The sequence below is a fragment of the Bos mutus genome, chromosome 13, assembly GCF_027580195.1.
Source record: "Bos mutus isolate GX-2022 chromosome 13, NWIPB_WYAK_1.1, whole genome shotgun sequence".
NCBI lineage: Eukaryota > Metazoa > Chordata > Mammalia > Artiodactyla > Bovidae > Bos > Bos mutus.
This window is the reverse complement of record NC_091629.1, coordinates 78,461,971-78,485,881: the sequence shown is the minus strand read 5'-3', so window position 1 is coordinate 78,485,881 and position 23,911 is coordinate 78,461,971. Positions and strand designations below refer to the sequence as shown.

General features: G+C 42.3%; 1 protein-coding gene across 3 annotated transcripts in view; it reads left to right on the top strand.

The window, feature by feature from the left end:
• Nucleotides 1–23,911, top strand: part of SNAP25 (synaptosome associated protein 25) — an 83,586-nt gene that overhangs the window by 31,997 nt on the left and 27,678 nt on the right. For 2 of the 3 annotated variants that reach the window (XM_005886900.2, XM_070382142.1), the window contains exons 2-3: nt 18,985–19,119; nt 21,078–21,119. In XM_005886900.2, coding sequence (XP_005886962.1) covers nt 19,048–19,119; nt 21,078–21,119 — 114 coding nt within the window. In that variant the 5' untranslated portion in view covers nt 18,985–19,047. Of the gene's footprint in view, nt 1–18,852; nt 19,120–21,077; nt 21,120–23,911 lie in introns of those variants that run through there. The other variant, XM_070382141.1, reaches the window with a different exon arrangement.

Below are 23,911 nucleotides of genomic sequence, written 5' to 3'. Positions count from 1 at the left end.
AATGAGATAATAAGGTGGATAGAATACAGGCCGAGAATGAGGCACCAAGAGTACTAAGAACTCCATCATCTTGACCACGGCACCTCCCTTTACCTTACGTCTCACTTCTCACCTGTGGACTAGGAGAAGAATAGATGAGCACCCAAGTTGGATCTAACCCTTAAGTAGAACTCACCAGGCCTTGGGCCAAATCCTGATGGAAGTCTGGCTTCTTCTCATCCTGGAGCTACTCACAGCTCTTGGAACTATTGGTCCCCAAGGCTGTGTAACCCAGTGGTCAAGGGGAAAGACTCTGGATTCAGGCTCTCTGGCTTCAGATCTCAACTCTGCTACTTTCCAGCTATGGAACCCTGGGCCTTTCACTCAATCCCTCTGTTCCTTGGCTCCAAGCACCCTCCTCACAGAGTTGGTTATTACCCTGCATCTCAACACGGCTGGGCAGATGCTCGGCGCTCAGTGGCCCTTGCCTTATTATTAGAGCCTTTGCATGAGTGGCTGGGCAGCCAAGGGTCCTGGGTGTGTCAGCAGAACTGATGGGCATTGTTGACCTTCTCAGAGGGATGAGGCTTGAAGACATTTTTGTATGCAGAACAATTTCCCTTTGGGCTGTCATTCAGTAACAGCTACAAAGGTATATATTTGTGTTACTAACACACATTGACGGCTGCATATACAGTCTAATGACACGGAAGTTCTGGTGATCGTGCACAGCCTGGCACTGGAGGGAAGGTGTTGACACTGCACAGGGCCCAGGCAGGCAGGCTTCAGGGTGAGCTGGCCAGGCTTTGCCCCCGCTGACTGGCAGGGATCCCTAAGCAGGATGTGCCTCGTGCTCCCACAGAGCCCACAGATGGCTTCCCACCTGCTTTAGGCCAGATGACTTCTCCTTGGTTTTGGAGTACTGCTCTGCCCAGGGCTGCTAGAAGATGCATCTCCAGAGGCTCCTCCCCCAGGCACTGCGGGCCTGCCATGAGATCCTGGGTCCCTTTCACCAGCTTTTTACACAGTGTCCGCAGCTTCTGCTGCTCAGACAGCCCCCACCTCCTGCCATACAAAGAGCTGCCCCTGTATAGCCCCGCAAAGCTCGCCTCAGTTAGACAGAGTCTCAGAAATGCCTGCCGAGTCTTCGTGCCCTTCATCCAGGCAGAGGCTTTTGCCCATGACTAACTGGGGTGGGAGTCCGAAAGCCCAGCTCCCTGGCCTCAAGGCAGCACATAATCTCAGGCTGGTTTTACACTTTGTGGCTCCCTGCAGAATGAGCCTGTCTTGTGTGATGTCTTCCCCTTCTTCAGCCTACTTCCTCTATTCTCTCCCAGGTATCTGCTGAGACTCTTCCCCAGGAGAGTCTTGTACACAGATTCTTGGCTCAGGGTTGGCCCCTGGGAGGAATCAGTCCAGGACCACCTCCTTTCTCCCTGCTGTCACCAGTGTAGAAGTGTCTTTCTGCCCAGAACTTGTGGGACCCCTATGGAGAAGGGTCCAACTTTTTTTATTTTTCTGTTTTATACTGGAATATAGCCAATGAACAGTGTTGTGATGGTTTCAGGTCAACAGCAAAGGGACTCAGCCATGCATATACATGTATCCATTCTCCCCCAAACTCCCCTCCCACCCAGGCTGCCACATAACATTGTGCAGAGTTCCCTGTGCTATGCAGTAGGTCCCTGTTGGTTATACATTTTAAATGTAGCAGTGTATACATGTGGAGTCCAACTTTGAAGTTCCTACAAAATCAGGGCTTGTTTTGAGCAAGGGACCACCCTGAGCGACTGGTTTTGTAAGCACCGTGAGAGGCTTCCCTGGAGGCTCAGATGGTAAAGAATCCACCTGCAATGCAGGAGACACAGGTTCAATCCCTGGGTTGGGAAGATCCCCTGGAGGAGGGCATGACAACCCACTCCAGTATTCTTGCCTGGAGAATCCCATGGACAGAGGAGCCTGGTGGGCTGCAGTCCATAGGACTGCAGAGAGTCGGGCATGACTGCATGACTAACCCTTGGGTGCAGGAGGAGAAGCAGGCTGGGAGGCTTGGAGTCACAGTGGGTGAAGAGCGCAGCATTCAGAACCCTCCAGGGGTCAGACGATGTGTCCTTAAGGCAAGATGCCTTCTGCTCAGACCTGTATCACTGGGAGTTTTTTCTCATGCACGGGGAGGCCCAGAGCCTCAGGAGCTTCTCCCCAAACAGGTGCAGCCTGCTCTGAGCCTCACTGATGTCTGCACAGTTTGTTCAGCTTCCTCCTTGAATTCAGCCACAGCAGGGGGTCTGGGCGTCCTACTGTTTCTTCATTTGAAGTGAGGGGATGGCTGAGACGTGGTGGGACTCCTCAGCCCAGCCATCTGCCAACTAAGGGTCCCTGAAGTGACCTCAGGGAAGGCCACGCCCTACAGCAAGGGAAAGACCTGGAAGTTTGCTGGGTTGAGTTTGCCAGATCACACATCCCCAGGGGCCCTCAGGTTAATGCAATGACCGTGAGCACCACCCTGCCAGGTTTCCAAACGCTGGATGGTCTCACAAGGACTTTTTGGTGCTGGGAAGCACTTCTAAGTGATACTTGCTCCCCTGGCCACAGATGACACCTTTCATCTCGGCGACCGTCTTTCTTGTATATTTAGAGGAGCAAGTAACTCCTTGATCAAGATAGAGGCTGGGTGGGGGAGGGTTGATGAGTTAGGGTAAGCTAGTCTCAGTTTCTGAAACAGTAACATGATTAACACACACACACACACACCTTTCCTCTGCCTTCTCAAGGAATGGAAGTACACTGAGGTCAGCTGTTCCTCTTTGTAACACAGTCACTAGGGGTCTGTACAATGTCTGGAAATAGGAGATGAATAGTGACGGTTTCTCAGACTCAACAAAGCTAGCAGAGTGATAATGCTAATGAAGTACAGCTCATTAAAAAACTGAGTAGGAAATGTCATGTGGCAGCCTGGAAGGGAGGGGAGTTTGGGGGGAAATGGATACCTGTATAGGTTTGGCTGAATCCTTTCACTATTCACCTGAAACTGTTATAACATTGTTATCCAGCTATACCCCAATACAAAATAAAAAGTAAAAAAAAAGAAAAAGACTGAGTAGGCAAGTCTACCTTTCTTATGATTTAATAGAGGGATTTTAAGGAATAGAAAGGAGAAATTCAGGTCCTGCAGTCATCAAAAATGTTTCTGTGTTCTTGAGCATAATTAAAAATTCTGGGCTGCTTTTCTTTTTTGTGATATGGCTTTGATAGATTTCGTCTTCATTTAATTATTTTAAATAAGGATATTATGCACAGAACAACAAGACTATAATTATTATAGAAATAATATTAAAAATAAATATATGTAAACAAAAATATATGAAAAGGGATCCCACTAAATTCAGAATTGATAATAACTCGATCAGAGACATTACATAGAAAAACCTTTCTTCATAGGTAATGTAAGAGTAAAACCAACATTACAAAGGGAGAATATATAAAGTAGAACAGATGGATTTAGGCAGGCCTGTTATTGGCAAAGCTACAAGCTGCTTGCAGACAGATTAAAGCCATCTTAGGGAGGATGAGATTTGAGTTGCTTTTCAACACCCAAGAGTTCTCTGAGGGAGCATTAAAACCAGAACTGGGTATCTCTAAGAAATAGTGATGGTCAGAATTGAGACAAGAATACAGTCAAAATAGTTTGTTAGTAGTTTAAACCTTCATGAATATCTGTGAGTCTATCACCCGTTACGAAGCACAGTTAACTAACCTACATGTTTTATTTTATATAAATTAATAGAGAAAGAATGAATTATTCCACAAAGAATGTTCAAAAAAGGGATTGTTTGGAAAACATATGAAATTAGAGTTTTAACTGTTTCTATATACACTCTAACATAAATTTAAGCTAGATTAAAAAGTTAAAAATAACCACTAAGAAAGACTGAAAGAAAATGAATATTTGACTGTTATTAGAATATTTAAATAGCTTGTAAATAAAAAAATTGAAGAGATCATCAGTTTAAAAGTATACATTGATAAGACTTTATAGGAAGCAGTTTTGGTAATATGTCTCAAGTGTCTGTGAAACATTTATTTGTTTATTTTGACCTGTAAATCCACTCCCAGAAATCCATTATCAGGAAATAATCCAAGAAGTAGATAAAGTTTCTATGTAAATATGTTCATGACAGTCTAACTTATAACAGGAAGAAAAGAAAACAAAAGTAAAGAGTATTAAATATCTAGGGATAAGCCCAGTGAATCATAGCACATTTATATGATGAAGCACAGTATATAGTCTTTTAAAATATCTGAGAAACATTTAATGATTACTGAAAGTTTTCAAAATATAATTAATAAAAGAAAAAACAGGATGATATATATAATTATATTCTAACTGAAAGGTAAACTTATTTATATACATACACACATATATGTCGATTCTAAATAGTTCAATGGTTCTCAAATTTCCTGCAGTTAGAATCACCCAAACAGATTTAATATATCCTCCTGTCTAGATCCATTCTCAGAGATTCTCATTGAATTGCTCTGCAGTGTTCCCCAGACATCTAGATTTTTTTTAAGTTCTATAGGAGACTAATGTGCCTCCCACCCACCTCATATTTGAGAAACTAAAAAAAAAAAAAAAAACCACTCCTTTTCACTAAGCATACCAGAAGAGAGCACTCCACTTTCCAAAGCAAAAGAAATTCATCAGGTGGCAGCTACAAATTTCATGGTATAGTGCCCATGGCACAACTCACCTATTCTATATTAAGAAAACTATCCAAAACTTGGAAATAAGACAAGAAATTGGATACAAGTCTAAGCAACTCACCTAAGGATTACTTACTTCTCTTTGTATGACTTTCTATTAACTTCTGATCAGGCTCCAGACCCTGTGAAGATCAGCTTGGAGATTTTTGTGTGCTAAAGATTTAAATGATTTCTGTCTAGTATAAAAGCTACAGTTTTACTGCCCTATAAGATATAAACCAGTTTGTATCTAATTTAGCAATCTCAATCCAGCATTATTATATATGAATTATCTGTGAACAAGCTTTTTTAACTAGTTGCTTCCCTCATTAATGAATTAAATAAATCTGTTTTTTAAACCTGAAAGCAAATGGATTTTTAGAAAATTGTTTATTAAGCTCTGATATTTATTTATTTATGTCCATACCATACCACATGTGGGGTCTCAGTTCCCCGAGTAGGAATCAAACCTGCACCTCCTGCCTTGGCAGTGCAAATCGTAACCACTGGACCTCCAGGAAAGTCCCTAAATAAATATTTGGCATATTTTTACTCTATACTTTCATGAGAGTTGTGTTTTTAACTTTTTGGAATTTTGCGTTGGATTTATCTGTGATCAAACACAGATTCAATGATAGAAGCGAACACTGGAAATACATTGAGTGGGGATTTAATCCGGCATTAATATCTTAGCACTTGGGCACAGGAAGCTTCTTTCTCTCTGATGTTCTCAGTATGTGCCAAAAAAACCCCTAGGCCCTCTGCCCACAAGATTTAATCCAAAGTGCTTTTTTTTTTTTTTTGCATTGATTGATTTTATTTTTAAACTTTACATAATTGTATTAGTTTTGCCAAATATCAAAATGAATCTGCCACAGGTATACATGTGTTCCCCATCCTGAACCCTCCTCCCTCCTCCCTCCCCATACCATCCCTCTGGGTCGTCCCACTGCACTAGCCCCAAGCATCCAGTATCGTGCATCGAACCTGGACTGGCAACTCGTTTCTTACATGATATTTTACATGTTTCAATGTCATTTTAAACCCACTCCATATTCATGTTGTTGTTGTGTTGTGTTGCGTTTTTTAGTCACTAAGTCATGACTGACCCTTTTGCAATCCCATGGACTGTAGTCCGCCAGGCTCCTCTGTCCATGGGATTTCCCAGGCAAGAATACTGGATTGGGTTGCCATGCCGTCCTCCAGGGGATCTTCCCGACCCACGGATTGAACCTGCATCTCCTGCATTGCAGGTGGATTCTTTACCACTGGGTCAGCTGGGAAGTCCATATTAATGTTAGGGAATGCCAAATCAAGTCATCTAAGAAACCAGATTTATACTCTGGTGACTTGTTCTAAGCACCTGGAGATTTGAGTAAATCTCATACTACAAATCAGTCTTTGGTTCCCAAAGACTTATACAATCACATCAGAGACCCTTCACTATCTCTTGGAGTCCTTCTGCATTTAGCTGAGATTTCTGATGCTCTGGCCAGAATTTTTTATTTTTTGTTCACACTCTGTCTGTCAAGTACTTAATGATCTGGAAAATGCTAGACTGTAAGCCAGGAGCTTTGCTATTTAAAGAAACCCTAAAGTAAATTCATTTCTAGAACAAGTAATTTTCCATGAGTTTCTTAGTTTAATTGCCTAGTAGGTTGTTCCATGATGGGTGTGCTTGGAGTGGGCTTGAGTTTGAAGGTGCTGGCTGCTTCAAGAGACAGAGCTCTTATATAAGGCCAACAAAAAAATATATTATCTCTATTAGAGGTGAAAATTATATAGTCCAGGGGCAAATGCCTGTATTGTTTGATGGGAAATTATCAACAAAACTAAGAAATAACCATTAGGTTGGCATTTTTGGTTCTCTTACCTCCATAAAGTAGACTTTGCTAATGAAACAACTCCTTCCTGGGAGCTTGTCCACTTAGGAAATATTTTCCTGGTTTCTACCCACCTCCTATCCTTTAACACAGAGAAGCAGATGGTGTTGCTGATCAATGACTCCCAGTTGCCATGGCACAAAGACCCCACTCTTGAGAAGGGCCTGGCCTTGCGGCATCACCATCGTAAATTCACCTTGATTTCCCTTATACAGCCGAAGAACACAGGTTTGAAAAGAAATTTTACACATCGCCTAATCCAGTGTCCTCTCTCTTAATTGAATCCATCCACCATGGGCTACCACCCTTTCCCTGAGTATTTCCAAGAAAAGGAATTCGATCCGTCCAAGATGTCACACTCAGACCTTAGACTCCAAGGTTCTTTACTGAGCCAAACTCTCTTTTCCTATAACTTCCCCCCAGCACTGGTGGTTTTGTTCCTTGGAGTCCATTGCACATTGTCTTCTGACGATTATTTGTAGACAGTCACAGCCTCCAGTAGTTAGAACTTGTGGGTCTCTTCTGACACGACTTTGAAACTAGATATTGTGTTAGAAAGAAAAAAAGATTCAGGATGAAGTGTTCTCTTCATACAAATATTATCAGAAAAAAGACACAACCCTCACAACCGTAGATGGACAACCTGTTCTACCAGTGCATATCCCAACTTTCTGTTCTTCGGGACACTCCAATAAGTACCTTGCATGAAAAGCTTAATCCAGGAGATTGCCAAAACATTCTAGTGGGAGGATTCACATGACCTTGTAATCAGAGCATACCAGTGATTCTCAAAGTGTGTTCCCTGAACCATCAGTAGCAGTATCACCTAGGAGTCTCTTACAAATTATCAGGTCCTATTCCAGAGTTACTTACTACCTCAGCAAGCTGTTTTTGCAGGCTCTTCAGGTGAGAATCTGTGGGCAAGGGAATTACCTAACCATAACAGAATTAAGAACCAAATTCCAACCTTAGGCCAATGGCACATTCTGGACTGAGAAGGTATATATGTGTGCAAGTGTGCATACACATACACACACACTTTATGTTATGTGGGATATTAGTGCCTGTATTTCTAGCCAGTTCCTATATCTTGAACACTATCCACCAATGAAAAAGCATCCCTAACATCCATTATGTTAATTAGCAGGGCTCCCAGTAGATCCCAGGTGAAGGATACTGAAGCACTTGGAAGAGCTGTTTCAGGAAGGTGGGCCTCCAGGGTTCACCAAGACCATCATCACGTTTCTTCCTTGTAACCATCACGTTTTGTTCTGCTTTCTTCTCTCCCAGCTAAACACCCTCATGCCTTCCTTCATCCTTAGTATAATATGATTTCAAAGCTCTTGACCCCCTTGTACTCCTCCCAACTTCAAGCTAACCACAAATGATGAGTATGAATTCTGATAGATATCACTTGGTTTTTGGACTCCTTGATTCCAGGGAAAGGAGGCCTGGCAGTGGAGCAATGGCAGGTAAGGTCTCCAGGCATGACCCTGAGCGAGCTTTCGGAGCGTCCACTGAGTTCAGGATGTCTCTTGCTTTAGGACAAAAAAAAAAAAAGCTGGGCCTCTGTACTCCTGTGCCAGCAGGTTGCCAGCTGTGGGTCTGCCCAGAAGGACCTGGGGACTTGCAGGTGATCAAGCAGATCAGGTGAAGCCACATTAGGGTGGCTTTACAGAGAAGGTCACGGGCATGAGTCAGGAGTGAAACAGAAATAGGGGGTGACCACATGGAAACAATGGCGGGAAGTCACAGGGAGGCAAGCAGAGCCCCAATAGCATCTGCAACTGAAGGCAAGGTGTCAGGAGACAGAACATACCGTGGCTTCCTTCCAACTGCTGATTAGTCATGTGGGCACAGGAAGAATTTGTTCCAATGAGAATGAGGGTCTTTCTGCCTGGTCCTGGCTTCTATCTGTTCATGTGCTCCTGAGTGAAATCATTTTATTTAGGGCATTTTGTTTTTCATGTGGCCAAGTATTAGTCTTACATGGATATTGTCCTTCCCTTGGAAACCAAGCCAGATACCTTGTAATACATTTTAATCAGTTCCTTCTGAAGGCAAGATGGAGGAGGAGACCTGAAAGCAAAGAATTCCAGCTCAAGCTCCTACAGCCACCCTTTAGAGGAAGCCGTTCCTCTCCAGCTGCAGGCTGGGTGTGGCTGCACTAACCTGTGTACTCGGCAAATACTGGTTAGATGCACGAACCAGTTACTGTGGTTTGCTTTGACTATGATCAGGGTGAATGAGATGAGATTCAGTTCTGCCTTTCCCTCTCTCCTGGTCAGTGATTCCTCCCAGCGTGGCTCCCACGTAAACAGTCAGAAACTGTTGCATAATACAAACCTCATTGCTAAATACCCATCTGACCACATTTGCAAAACAGAGAAAGGAAACATTGGCATTTTTGAAAGGGGAAATTTAGGCATAATCAGTGTTGGTTGTGGCTGGCTGCCTTGTTGCAATTAAGAGATGCCAAAGCTGGCTGCATTGAAATGCCAGGCCACCCCTGACCCAAGTCCCTAAAAAACAAAAACCAAGCCAAATCTGCCTGTCAGCCATGATGTCATTAATCCCAGAATAGACCAGGAAGGGGCTCATTTGGGAAGTTAGACTTCCCTTATCAAAGGAAACCAGATCAGGACTGTATCCATATAACCAGATGTACAAATATAGAGTCACATTTAGGAACAGTGTGGGATGCAACGGTTTGGAAGATAAATAAACCGAGCTTAAAAAGAACTGGGCTCTAATGGTAGTCAGTGCCGTCCTTCAGAAACACTCAGGGGCACAATGACACTTCTGCAAGCTGGTTGAGATATTTGTCACTTGAGATGGTTCTTAAGTCAAATTCTCCTATAAGGAGTGTATCCATGGTATTTAACCCAGCACATATTATGCTATCAATTGAGAACATGGTGGGGAGAAGCAAAGACTGCTGTTTCAGATCAAGATGACCTCCTAAATGCTGGACAGCCATGCACTTGGATTTCTAGATGGTTTTATCATAGAACTATCAGACCACTGAGTACTTGCAGGACCCTTCAGCCTTACATGATACTGCACATGGATCCTCCAATTTTGGACACATAAGAAGGACCTGTGGTTTTGTCAAAAATACAGATTCTGAGACCTGGCCGTCTGGTGGTTAATATTTTGCTTTCCAGTGGGAGTGCAGGTTCAATCCCAGGTCAGGGAGCTAACCCCACATGCCCCAGGGGCAAAAATAACAAAACATAAAATAGAAGCAATATTATAACAAGTGCAGCAAAGACTTTAAAATTGGTACACCTTAAAAAAAATTTTTTTTAATGCATATGCCAGCCCCACCTTCATAGATCCTGTTCCATAGCTGGTGTGACTGGAAATTTGTATTTCAATAAGCGAGTAAAATGTTTTAGATGCAAGGAGAACTCAGACCATGCTACCGAGAAGCCCTAAGTCACTTGTGACTTATCTGTGAACCACATAATGGACATAAAATGGACATATGATAGTAAGTCAGTTCATTCATGAGCCACTTCTTCTTTATGTTTGAAAGATACTCTTTTCATTCAACTAAGACATTTATTAAAACCAGTAGTGAAAAGAGGTTAAATTTCATGCACAAGAATGTTCAAAACAGAGTAACAGGGAGCCAAATGTAGTCCACACTTTGAAGAACTTAAACAGCCATGGATCCAGCAGACTTAACAAATGGCCATTTTTAACAGTAGAACTGCAAACAGAATCTTGTTGCCTGTCATCTGCTGAAATTATTCTTTGCTCTGATCCTGAGTTTAGCATTAAGACCTGTATTTGCATTATCATCATTTTCTGAAGAAGAAGAATTTATCAGGACCGTCCATAGAGTCTCCAGTATGCAAAATCCCCAACTTTCTTTTTTGAGTTCTAATGATCTTAAATGATAAGTCTTAACCTTATAGACTCTATTGTTTGGGAAGATGAAAAGTCTCCAGTGCGCTTTTTCTTATAAGCATCTTCTCTGTGCATTCTGAATGACATAATCTCATTGAAATCAGCCAGTTTGTCCACTTCCAAGGACAAGACTCTTGTGAAATATTTAGAACCATGGCCCCATGGAGCTTTAAGCTTTTGGGGAAGCAAATGCTGCTTGAAGTCTGCAGGTTGTGTAGACAGAGTAGAGTGAAGTAATGCATCCAGTCTGAGTGGAGGGACAGGCAGGGTCAGGCTCCAGAGGTGGGGCTCTCGGTCTCTTCCACTGCAGCTCTGTGATCTTGGTTGGTTATCAACTGGCACATCATTCATGCTTAGTGTGAAGATGATGTTTAGGGCAGCACGTCTCAAACTTTTCATGCTTGGTGATCTTCTATGGCAGATGATCTAATTCTCTAGGTCTGGGTGGAGCCTAAGATTCTGCATCTTCAAGCTCCCAGGAGAAGCTGATGCTGCTGGTCTGGGGACCACACTTGGAGTAGCAAAGGTTTGGGGGACCCTATTATAAACCCCATATAAAGTTTAATGTAAAGTTCCTGGCCTGATTTCTATCACTTATTAAATTCTCAATAAATGACTATTATTACATCTAATATTTTGACAAAAGAGTTATGTGACATATAATGTTGGATAATTGCAGCTGATTTATCTTAATCAAGAAAGGCTGCTTCAAACCTAGGCTTAATTCAGATAATTCAGAATAAATAATGCTCCCACTGTGCTTTAGGAATCTTAGAGACTTGTCTCAGCAGCAATAACTGTGCTCCCCATTCTCTTAGAGTGAGCATTTTAGATCTTGTAGCTGCATTAACCTCAAGGAGAAATTTCAACTGGGAAAATAATAGCACTGGGCCTATCCTTGATAACATTCTTGTACCATCACAGTTGGGAAAAGAGACCTGCCTCCAACCGTACCAAGTACTGGTCTCTTCTGGAGGGGGAGGAAAGCCCAGAGTAACAGAAGGCTGCCCCACTGTTAGCCTCTGAGTCATGAGCCAAGTGAGAGGGCCCACAACTTGGATGTGTGATACTGGTTTGTTCCTGTTGTTGTAGCTCTTTGGGTTTATTTACTGTTTGCTGAAGATGAAATGGATAGGGTAAGATATATATTCCCTCCTTTGAGTTTGACCTAATTTGTGCAACATAAATAACATAATGGAATGGGGTACACAGGTACAATACTATTCTTTAACACTGATACGAGCTGCAATCCACCATGAAAATGTAGCCATTGGGCAGGGTCTATATGTATGATAACACAGCTGCAAAATAGAAAAAGCAAATATGGACTGAAATATAAGAAGGAAAGAATAAAACAATCGCTCCTATGCAGAATGTGAATACACAGGAATCAATAGATCAAGTTGACTAAGGATTTCAGAGAGTTTGAATAACACACCTTCCTTTTCAGTTCCATCTGATGGGGGTAGGTAGCTAGATAGTGTCAAATACAGAATAGACCTTCTTTTCAAACACAAATTAAACATTCTCAGAAGTTGACCATATGTTAGGGTACAAAGAAAATCTCAGCAAATTTCAAAAAGCAAGAATTGTATGGATTGTCTTCATTGATCATAATGAACGTAAAATTAGAAATTACCCAAAAATATTTAATTTAAATTTTAAAATCAAATTTTCAAATAACTCTTGAGTTATAAAAGAAATTAAAACTGAGATCTGAAAGTATTTAGAAATAAATAACAAAGACCATTCTATATGTCAAAACATGTAGAAAAGGGCCACAATAACACACAGGACAATTTATAGCAATAAGAAGTGTACTGTACCAAAAATAAGAAAAAATGTAAAATGAATCTTTTGTCAAGTCAAGAAGATATAAAAGGAACAGTGTAGTAACACATCTTAGGAAGAAAAGAAGTAAAATAAGAATAAAGGTAAGGGGAAAAAGAATTGGAGATTAAAAACATAAGTAGAGATGATAAATAATATCAAAGTTGGAATATATGTGAGATATATCTGTCAGTTGGAGAAGGCAATGGCACCCCACTCCAGTACTCTTGCCTGGAAAATCCCATGGACGAAGGAGCCTGGTAGGCTGCTGTCTATGGGGTCGCACAGAGTCGGACACGCCTGAAGCGACTTAGCAGCAGCAGCAGCATACCTGTCAGTGAGTGTGAGTGAGTGAAAGTTAGTCGTGTCCGACTCTTTGCGACCCCATGGACTATACAGTCCATGGAATTCTCCAGGCCAGAATACTGGAATGGGTAGCCTTTCCCTTCTCCAGGGGATCTTCCCAACCCAGGGATTGAACCCAGGTCTTCCACTTTGCAGGCAAATTCTTTACCAGCTTAGCCACAAGGGAAGCCCAGCTTCCTTAAAAATCTAAAACTAGAGTTACCATATGATTGAGCAATCCCTCCACTGGGCATATACTCAGAAAAGAAAAAAATTCTTATTTGAAAAATTAACTGCATTCCAATATTCATATATATATATATATGTGTATATATATATATATATATATATATATATATATGAAGTATTACTCAAGCCATAAAAAACAGTGAAATAATGTCATCTGCAGCAACATGGATGGACTTAGAGATGATCACATTAGGTGAAGTAAGTCAGACAAAGACAAATATCCTATGATATCATTTCTATGTGGAACCTAAAAAAATAATGATACAAAGAAACTTCTTTTAAAAAAACAGAAACAGACTCGCAGACATAGAAAACAAGCTAATAGTTACCAAAGGGGTAAGGGGAGAGGAATAAATTACGAATTTGAGATTAACAGATACACAATGCTGTATATTAAATAGATAAACAAGCACCCTGTGGCTCAGCTGGTAAAGCATCCGCCTGCAATGCGGGAGACCGGGGTTCGATCCCTGGGTTGGGAAGATTCCCTGGAGAAGGGAACGGCTGCCCACTCCAGTATTCTGGCCTGGCAGGAGCTGCAGGAGAAGAGAGACATGTCCTATAGAAGCTTCATTCAAACGATTAGCAGTGTGTGGAGACACAAAGATGTCGGATTCAGCTTTCTGTAATAATTCAGCCAATGGATACTGGTGTATATAGGTCTTTTTTTTTTTTTTTTTATGAAAGTGTGAAACATGAAGAGAAATAGATGTTAGCTCAAGGTACACTCTCTTACACTTTCTCCATGACATTCCTGCCCTGTGGCACTTGGACTGATAGCTGGTGTCCCCAGGATAATGGCCATCCATGTCTCTGTCAACCTTGTACATCAAAGCCACACATCTATATATCCATACTCACCCACGCTTCTTGAGTCCTAACCCCGTATTTGAGTCCAGACCCTAAACTGAGAAAGCAGTCTTAACCTAACTCATGTAAGTAAGTAAGCCCATTCATGACAGAGAAAGGGTTTTCTCTAGAGCCCACCTGTCCTGTGTCCAGTGTGGGTCTCAAATAGACTTGCATGCAGAAGGAGAATGAGAACTTCTCAAACTACATTTGATGGCAGTGGGTAACTGCAGCCAGCCCACTCTCTACTGAGTACCTCAACGGCGGCAAATCCTCAAGACATCTCTGTCTCCAACACAAACCAGTGCTGCAGCTGAGGCTAGGAACCTTGTTCCACAGCTGGTCGTGAAAGCTAGGAGTCTTTATGAGGGCTGTGTGCCCATCCCAGATTAATCACACAAATTAATCGGACTTGCAGTCCCAAAACTCTGTCAGTCAAAGGCAAATTCACTTTCATATTAATATTTTACTCCATGCGTCATTTCTTGTTTCAAAATGTGGTCCAGGAGGCATGAACCCCATCACAGGAAGCTCCATCGCAAAGCTCCAGAGTTACAGACAAACAGAAAAACACACACACCCTGTATCTGTATATGGCAAATATATGGTGCCCATGGGCAAGAACTGCTTTAAGGATTTCTGTTTAACTTTATTTAGCCTAGGGATTAGCAACTGTTTTCCGTAGAAGAGCAGAGAGTAAATATTTTCACTTTTGAGAGCCCTGTTGCCTCTGGCAACCACTCAGCTCTGTCAAAGTGACCTAAAAGGACCATGAAGGTTGGGGAACAAATGAGTGTGGAAGCGCTCCAGCAAAGCTTAGTTTATGGACCCTGACACTTGACATATACAAGATATTTTTCTTCTTTGAGTCTTTTTAACCATCTTAAAATGTAAAAAGCATCCTTCACTTACAGCCAGAATAAAAGCTGTCAGCAATCTGGATTTGGCCATGCTTTCCGGAAGCCCCTGGTTGAGTCCACTGTTTCTCCAGCTCTAAACAACCACAAGGCCTTGCCCACCCACCTGGGGACACTTATTAACATTCCGGGGGAGTGTTCTGAGGAGCAGAGCTACTCGAAGTGCCTTCCGTGTACCAACACCACCAGCATCTCCAGGTTGCTCGTTAGAAATGCAGAATCTGGGACCCTACCTCTGTCTAACTGACTCAGAGTCTCTGAGAGTGAGAACCAGCAATTTGTTTCAACAAGGTTTATGGTGAGTCTAATGCCCATTGAGGTTTTAGAGGTACCACCCTGGATCACATCTGGAAAATTGTTATCTTGGAAGCATCAAATGCCACCTAAGGGTGTCAGAATGGTCCATTTGTTCGTTCAACAAGTCATTTAACGTGAATTGAACACCTACTAGGGACCAGACCCTTTGATAAACACTAGTGATTTGAGCTAATTAATAGGATACTGTTGGGCCTTTAATGGACTGGGAGAGAGAATTTACATCAGAGCCCCAGGGAACAGATTTGAGAGGCTCTGCTTCTAATTTCCTCACTTACTAAACAGGCTTTGCTGGCTGAGGCCACACTAGCAGCTTGGGCAACACCCAAGATGGAAAGTGAAGTGAAAGTGCTCAAGTCGCTCAGTCGTGTCCAACTCTTTGCGACCCGTGGACTGTAGCCCACCAAGCTCCTCCATCCATGGGATTCTCCAGGCAAGAATACTGGAGTGGGTTGCCATTTCCTTCTCCAGGGGATCTTCCCAAACCAGGGGTCGAACCCAGGTCTCCCACATTGCAGGCAGACGCTTTAACCTCTGCGCCACCAGGGAAGTCCTTAAATATAAGAATACAGTCTCTCAGAAAACCTCCTATAGAGACACAGAACTTCAGATCCAAGTACTAACATCAAAGATTTCAAAGGGAGGAAAGGAAGCCAGGTTGAAAGAAGAAGGGGGAGGAGGCCGAGGGGGTGAAAAGGGTGGCCTTACAGACATCTGCCACCTACAGATACCCAGGCGTTATGGGACTTTACCCTGGGCCTCCAGAGAAGGGAGGACTGGAACTCGGCCCTACCAGAAATCAGAACCAGAATTTGTGTTCTCTGCCAAGAGGAGGTGATCAGTCTCCAATCCTCAGCTCACGCTGAGGGCCCTTCGACCAGATTCCTGCATCCAGGACCGGGGGACTAGAAAAACGGGGAAGGATAGGAAGGGTTAAGGAGAGGAAAGAGAGAGGGAAGGGGAGAGAGGTCAATAAAGTCTCTTGTTCCTTGCTGGTCGGAGCACTCTGGCCAGTTGTCCACATCAGGAGGAGACCAGGGACAAAGGGTCCCAGTTGCAGCTGCTGGGTCTGGTCCATTGGCAGGCAAGCTGGCCCCTGAGTACCCCAAGATGGAGGTTATGTGCTAATCTGAGTGAAGTGTTGCGTGTCAGTTCAGTTCAGTTCAGTCGCTCAGTCATGTCCGACTCTTTGCGACCCCATGAATCACAGCATGCCAGGCCTCCCTGTCCATCACCATCTCCTGGAGTTCACTCAAACTCACGTCCATCGAGTCAGTGATGCCATCTAGCCATCTCATCCTCTGTCGTCCCCTTCTCCTCCTGCCCCCAATCCCTCCCAGCATCAGAGTCTTTTCCAATGAGTCAACTCTTCGCATAAGGTGCCCAAAGTACTGGAGTTTCAGCTTTAGCATCATTCCTTCCAAAGAACACCCAGAGTTGATCTCCTTTAGAATGGACTGGTTGGATCTCCTTGCAGTCCAAGGGACTCTAAGAGTCTTCTCCAACACCACAGTTCAAACGCATCAATTCTTTGGTGCTCAGCTTTCTTCACAGTCCAACTCTCCCATCCATACATGACCACTGGAAAAACCATAGCCTTGACTAGACGGACCTTTGTTGGCAACGTAATGTCTCTGCTTTTCAATATGCTATCTAGGTTGGTCATAACTTTTCTTCCGAGGAGTAAGTGTCTTTTAATTTCATGGCTGCAATAAATGCCACTTCACTATTAACATTCTTTCAGCTACTGAAATTACTGCTAATTGATATCATTATGCTTCTTCTGGTGCTGCCTCTTAGAATCTAATATGCGTGGGTTTGGGGGGTGTGGGGGTGATTTATCAAATACCAACAATAAATGTCCCAACAGAAGATCTGGAGGTTCATTCCATGCTTTCGTTCCCCCTATTCTTACCAGGAGAGTGGACACTGCTGTCTCAGCTTTGAAATACTATGCACCTGAGATCTGTCAGATGCATCACCAACCCCCCAATCACAGACATACCCCCACTCTTTAGAGCAAGACAAGAGCTGGGAGCACCAGGGAATGGGGATCGTGAAAGTGATTTAAAAAAAAAAAAAGGTGTCTATCACACGGTTTTGCGGCCACTGTGCCAAGTGCCCGTTCGCCAGGTCCCTATAGGTGACCATGAGCTTGAGCTTAGTGGTCCCTGCAGCTGTTCTTCAAGTGCTGAGAATAGCAACTTTAAGAGGAGATTGCCAAGGAAACACATGAGACGCACCCGCGTGTGTGTGATGCTACAGATCTGAAAGCACACGGACCTCTGCCTTCTAACAAACTGGTCTATTTAAAGGAAAGTTAGGTTTCTTTCTACCTCCACCAATGCAGCAGAAATACAAAGATGAGAACAGGGGAGAAGGTGCTCTTGTTTGTCTCCACGTGGAAATCCTTTGAGAGGTGCTGCTTGGAGACTGGAGACTCAGGCCCTGTGCTGGTTCCCCGGGTTTCAGGCTTCCGTGGGTGCTCAGCACTGCGTGCAATGTGCCTCCTGCCCAGCCATCAGCAAAGGAAAGCTAATTAAGAAACACTAGACTGGTTCTACTTTTGGCAAAGGCTACAGGTTTATCGTGAAGGTGCAAGCCTTTCTGATGACTAAGCTCCCACATCCTTACAAATGAGGTTGATCAGAACTTCCTATAATATATGCCCCTCCCCAGTAGCCAAAGAGACTGGTATTATTTGCCCGGTTGAGAAAGCTGGGGCTCAGAGACATTGATAAACTTGCCCAGAGTTACCCAGCAGCTGAGTGCCAGAATCAACAGTCCACCTCGGCCTTTCTGATATCACAGCTACAACCTACGATGTACTCAGTGTTTCCACTAGGTCACCACCTTATCCTGGAGAGCGGACCCCAGCCACAGAGGATCACAGGAATTTTGTTTCTGCTCATCTCAAGGTTCAGGAGTGGTTTGGTATAAAAATTGCTTCCAATTTCTGTTTCCTAGATCCCTAATTTCTAAAATGGAGACTTACGCTAAAACGCAAAGCATTTACAACTCTACATCATAAGAACTTACTCTGGTGACTAATATGGAGGAGGAAGCGGGGAGGGGAAGCAAGGGGCCGATTGGCTTTGGAGGGAGCACTTTGGTTATCTGTAATTTGCACAACACAGGATTTCAAGAGCATAACCAGAAAAATGCACAGGTCACGTCTCACCACCAATGACCCATTCTTCTTTGGAAAAATTCCTATGCACCCCCCACATCAGCCCTCTAGACAATCTGTGATAATAACTGAAAGACACTATAGATTTTCTGTCTTTTGCTTCTGAATACAATAGAATATCTCAAAAGTCCATGCTGTATTATTCCATTTGTATAAAATTCTAGGAAATGCAAACTAATTTATAGTGACAGAAGGCAGATAAACCATTGTCTTGTCACCGTGAGGAAGATGGGGGACGCAGGGTACAGTGTAATGGAGTGAGTGGGTGGGTAGGATTACAAAAGGCCTGAGAGGAAACTTCTGGGGGTGATGGATATGTTTATTTTCTTAATTGGATCATGGTTTCCTTGGGAGTATGTTTCAAGATGTCTCAAATTGTGTACTTCAAAGATGTGGGATTTATTGTATGCCAATTATGCCTCACTAAAGCTGATAAGAATAAAATAAAAATAAACAAGTGCAAGGTTAAATGAATTCTAACCCGGAGCCACATTCTTCCATTCCAAACGTGGGTGGTGTGTATCTTTAAGAATGCTTCATGAGTAGACGGGTATCTAGCTCCACTGTAAAGTAGGCAGAGAGGCACTCACGTGGCTTTTGGAGAAGCAGCTTAATCTGGTGCCCTCCTCTCTGAGCACCGCTTCCAACTCAGAAGATTGCTGAGGCATGGAGACAGAGAGCGTGGACCATTTAGAGCTTCCGCTAGTTGGGCACAACAGCGTGTATACATAGAAACACTCATATGGTCAAACCTTTTTCTTTCCAGGCTCCGTGGCCAACCGGTCCCTGACGCCCCGACCCAGGCGCCACGCCCGCCCACACCGCTACCATGGCTGAGGACGCGGACATGCGCAATGAGCTGGAGGAGATGCAGCGGAGAGCTGACCAGCTGGCCGATGAGGTGATAGAACCCAGCCCCGGGAAGCAAGCAAGAGATGGGCAGCCACGTAGTCTATTTTAGTCAGGCTGAGGTGGGGAAAGAGCTTCTTCTCGTGTTTCAGAAGAAGCAGCATTGATTTCCTATATACCTAAGGCCTCTGCAGACAGGAATGGGTTGGTTATAAAACTTACATGCAGATCAGTGACTGAGCCCAAACTCCCAACTTGTGAAAATCTAGAGAAGTCACGATGCTTTGAGAAAAGCAACGTCTCTGGATGTCTTACAGCCAGTGGTGTGCAGGAAATGGCTCACTTCTGAAAGCTGGTTGTTACATTGTCCAGAACTTTGCAAGCTGGTATTAAAATTGAATTATATAAACTGAAATGAAATAGATTCTATTAAAATCAAAGGTAATAAATGCTTAAATCTCATCACATCCTAATGATTTTACTACAATCTATGCTTTCAAAGTTCTTGGCATGTGCAGTATCTGTAGTGTGAGGATATAATCTACCAGCATGTGACCGATGAACCTTCCCAAGTTCACCTTTAGTGACACCACGGTGCACTTAGAAATCAGAGAGGGAAAAAATATTTAGACCATGGAATCTGCAAACACTACAAATCAGGACTTGACCTATTGTTTTGTTGATCCTCTAGACTTAAGAAAGTGGAAAAATATTAATAACAGATTAAATTTTGAAGGATGAACATCCACAGCCATTACACTATAAAACACACACACACACACACACACACACACACACACACACAAACAATTGAGCAAACCTTCCAGTATTTGAAAACTATGATTGTCTTCAACAGAGAAGCCACTTGCATCATTGACAAATGAATAGAATTGTAACATACGTCTTTCTTCACTTTGCTTTTATTCATTAATGTAAATGAAAATATCAACCAAAAAAAAAACAAAAAAAGAAAATATCAACCAGTGTTCATACCAGAGCTGCACTTGTTGTCTTCATGCTTAGCTGTGGACACAATAGTTCAGCAAAATAAACAAAGTTTTCTGTGAAAATCCATTGGCTATATGGAATTTGCAATAAAGAGTATTATGTATTTTATTAGTAGTAGTAAGTTTTATGCTATTATATAAATAGCATCCTTTATATCATTTATATCCATCCTTTATATCATTAAAATAACACACTTTTTTTTTTTTCTGGTGAGCCTATTGTTAGGCATTTACCAGCACACCACTGCTTACAGCTCTTCTATTTCAAAAAGCAGCCTGCTGACCGTTCTTCCCAGAAAGTGAACATGCTTCATGTTCCTAAAAACTCTTGTCCCAAATAAGTTTGTCACTTAAAAGCACAGCTTTTGAGAAATCACACTCATTGCTGAATTCTAATAATTTCAAAAGAACTGAGAAAAAAGTGACCACACTATGCCCAAGGGACCAGTGCTGAATTCATTTTTTCTTATCTTAGAACCGAGATAATTATAGCTGTCTCCTGTAGGCTAGTCATTTCAAACACGCTTGATTTTTTTTTCCACCCTAGGGCAACAACTTAATTTGTACTGATAAGAACTTCCAATTGTGTTTCTAGGAGCTTTATAAGAAACTTGATGTTAGATTCATCTCAATTCATGAAAAACAATGTCTTTAAAATTCAATATTCTTCATCCAGAGGGACAAAATTAGTCCTCTGCGTATTTGAGATAATTTTTCATGACTCCTCCACATGCAGAATTATCTTTTCCGGATTACTTTGTCTTTGATATCAAGATCAGCTTCATATGGTTCTGATTTTATGACAATCAGCTTTAATGTAATTGCTTTAAGGAATCTTATTATGTAGAAAGCCTGATAGGAAAGAGATTGAAATTGTGTTTCTGTTACAAACTTCAAAGAACATGTGATAATGGCCCTATGTGTTTCCCAAGTGGAGAAAGTTTTCTGATTTTCCTCGACCTCTGGATCCTGCACTCATAATATTTATGTTTTTTTGTCTCAGTCTCTGGAAAGCACCCGTCGTATGCTTCAACTGGTTGAAGAGGTAAGGAGTGACCATATTTTAAGATGAACATTCCCTTTGGCTGACGTATTCTTTGCCTAGGCCCTTTGTCTTTCCCTTGGCCACCGTCCCTTTGATTTCAGTGTGAACGTAGGTACCAGAAAGCCACATAAGGAAGGAGATGCTGTATTTAAGCTGCCAAGTAGACATCAAAGTATTCACTCTCCCTCCAGCCCAAGCTAAGTCTGGAAAGCAGAGGAAAATGGTATTTCCAAGTAAATAAATGCTCCCAAGAAATCTTAAAAATGTATCAGAGTGATGTTTTTTTAATATACAAAAGAATTGTCCACATAAAAATCCTCATTTGTACTGATTTGGATGCCTCTAAATTGCATCTAATCTTGGCTTTCTGTTCTGACTTTAGCCACATGTATGACTTTTAAAAATATGTCTCCATAGAGGCATCATATTTTTAAAAATTGTTAGATTTAGAGTCAGGAACTAAAATTTGTGAAATAATAGGAAAATTCCTTAATAAAAGGAAGCATTAAGTCTAGTCATGTGAATATAGCTCTTTTTTCATTCCTGACTCTGGACTGAACGTTCATTTGCAAGGCATGGTTAATGAATCCTTGACTATTTTTAAATGGGTAAAATAGGGCAGATAGCAATAATGGAATCAAAAGGGCATTTGCAATAAACTCCACTTATTCCAATTTGGGAGAGCAGCAGTCAACCAGGAAGAATAAATAGATTAATTGAACTTGTCCACTGGGAGAGATGAAGTGGAAAAAGAATGGGATGAGCTATATTTATCTTAACTGAATAAAACAAGTCTAATCGTTTTTATTCAGTGAGATGCTGTTTGAGCTATGCTTTGAAAATGCTTATCAACGTATGAATTCATGTGTGGTTATCATCTTCAGAGATCTTGGGGGTTTTCTAGCAGAATGATTAAATGAGCCTACTGGCCTCATGCTTCTGTTAATTGCTTCTGCAATGACATGAAAGGAGGAAAAGATAAATTTTATAAGGCGAAAGGAAAGGGCAGCCATCTCTCACACTATAGAAGCCATCATTTTCCCTTATTTCTGCAGCTTCAGCTTCTCAGCTAAGAATGAAACAAAGCTAAACGTGACTTGTCACAGGAAGGGGAGGAGAAGGTGACAACCAAGAACTTGGAGGACCCCCAGGAGGGTGGGGGTGGGCTGCTAAACGAAATCTGTTGTCATGAAAAAATGATAGTGTGAGCCTGCAGTGTAACAGAAATTGGTCTCACAGGAAGGCAGGCCAGCCAGGGGCCCTGAGCAGGCACACGAGGAGGCAACCTTCGCTCTCTTAATGAAGAGAAATGTTTTCTTTGCTCCATCCTGGGGACACCATTCATGCGGAAATACTTGAGGACCAAGAAGGAAGCACAGATATACTAAATCTAAGAGTGCTGGCAGGGCTTTCCGAATAAACGTGTTGCCCCTCAACCTGTCATGAGAACAAGTGAAAGGAATAAATCTGAGTAACATCCCCACGTGAGCTATCACGGTGACTGGAAGGCAGGGAGCTTGGAAGTCAGCTGATGTCATTATCTTGATATATAATGATACATCTGTATGACCTTCAACTGTGGCCTCCAAGCTCATATTTAACTTGTGTGTATGCACGTGTGAAGCAAATTTCTAATCTACAGGAACTATCACCATTTGCCCTCCTGTGCAATGTTGAAACACTGCCTAGAACATGACAAGTGATAGAGAAACGTATCCAACGCACCTTTCCCCCCGCCCCTCCCCACCTGAGCCTTTGGGCTGTGCACACTTCTCTTTTGTGTGTCTTCTTAAATTGCAGGCAGTGTTGGCCAGTCTTGGAAAAGAAGCATCTGCTCTAATTCTCTAATTTATTCTGGAGGAAAACATCTCAAAAGCTCTATTGATTGAAGTAGGATTCTCAAATCATACATTTTTGTTTCTCCTAAGTGTTTCTGCCAAGCATAAAGTTGCATCTTAGATCAGGGGATGAAGCATATGGATGCTGTTTCCTACCTCTAATGAGAGAGAGGAGGCTATTAGACTTTCGATCCTTAGGAAGTTATGAGCAAGGCATAATGAGACTAGATTGATTGCTCTTATATCCTCCTGGGTTATTTTATATTGATGGTCGGATGCCTCTTATGTCTAGGGCATTGACTAGTCAGATGATATTCTGCTTTTGAATCAAGAAGGAAATTCTCTTTAAAGAGAATCGGCATTAAATATTCATCAAGGGCAGAAATCATTAGGAAAATTCGAGCATTGAAGTACTAGGATCTTGCCCATGATCCCAAAGTACATCAGTGCCGTATAATTTGAATTGAGCTGAATGCTTACTGAAATTCAGTCTTAAAGACAGGAAAGGTTACTCAGCTTGTGAAGTCTCCCTAAGGTAAACAGTTCCACTTTCAGTGCAATATAGGACTTTGTGCCATCCCTCGTGGACTGCAGGGTATAACAGAGTGGAAGCATGGAGGCTTAGTTTTTAGTAGAAGCTACCGTAAGCCTATCAAGGACAATGTAAAGTCACACGGTCAGTGGAGAAAGTTCAGAAAAGCTGAATACCATATACACTTAAAAAGATTGGAAATCACATAGCACTTGGTTTTTAGGGAGAGTTGGGAACTGGCTGTTTTGATGGATGCATTTCAACAAGTATTTACGGAATGCCTGATTCTGGGGGTGGAAGATAAAAATGGATATCATGCAGGAAAATTTACGAAAATAGTTCTCCAAAGTCAAGACTCCCCCTCTTAGGAGCACAAAGGAGAGGACAGTGATTTCTAAAGGGAGAGTCATAATACTAACTGC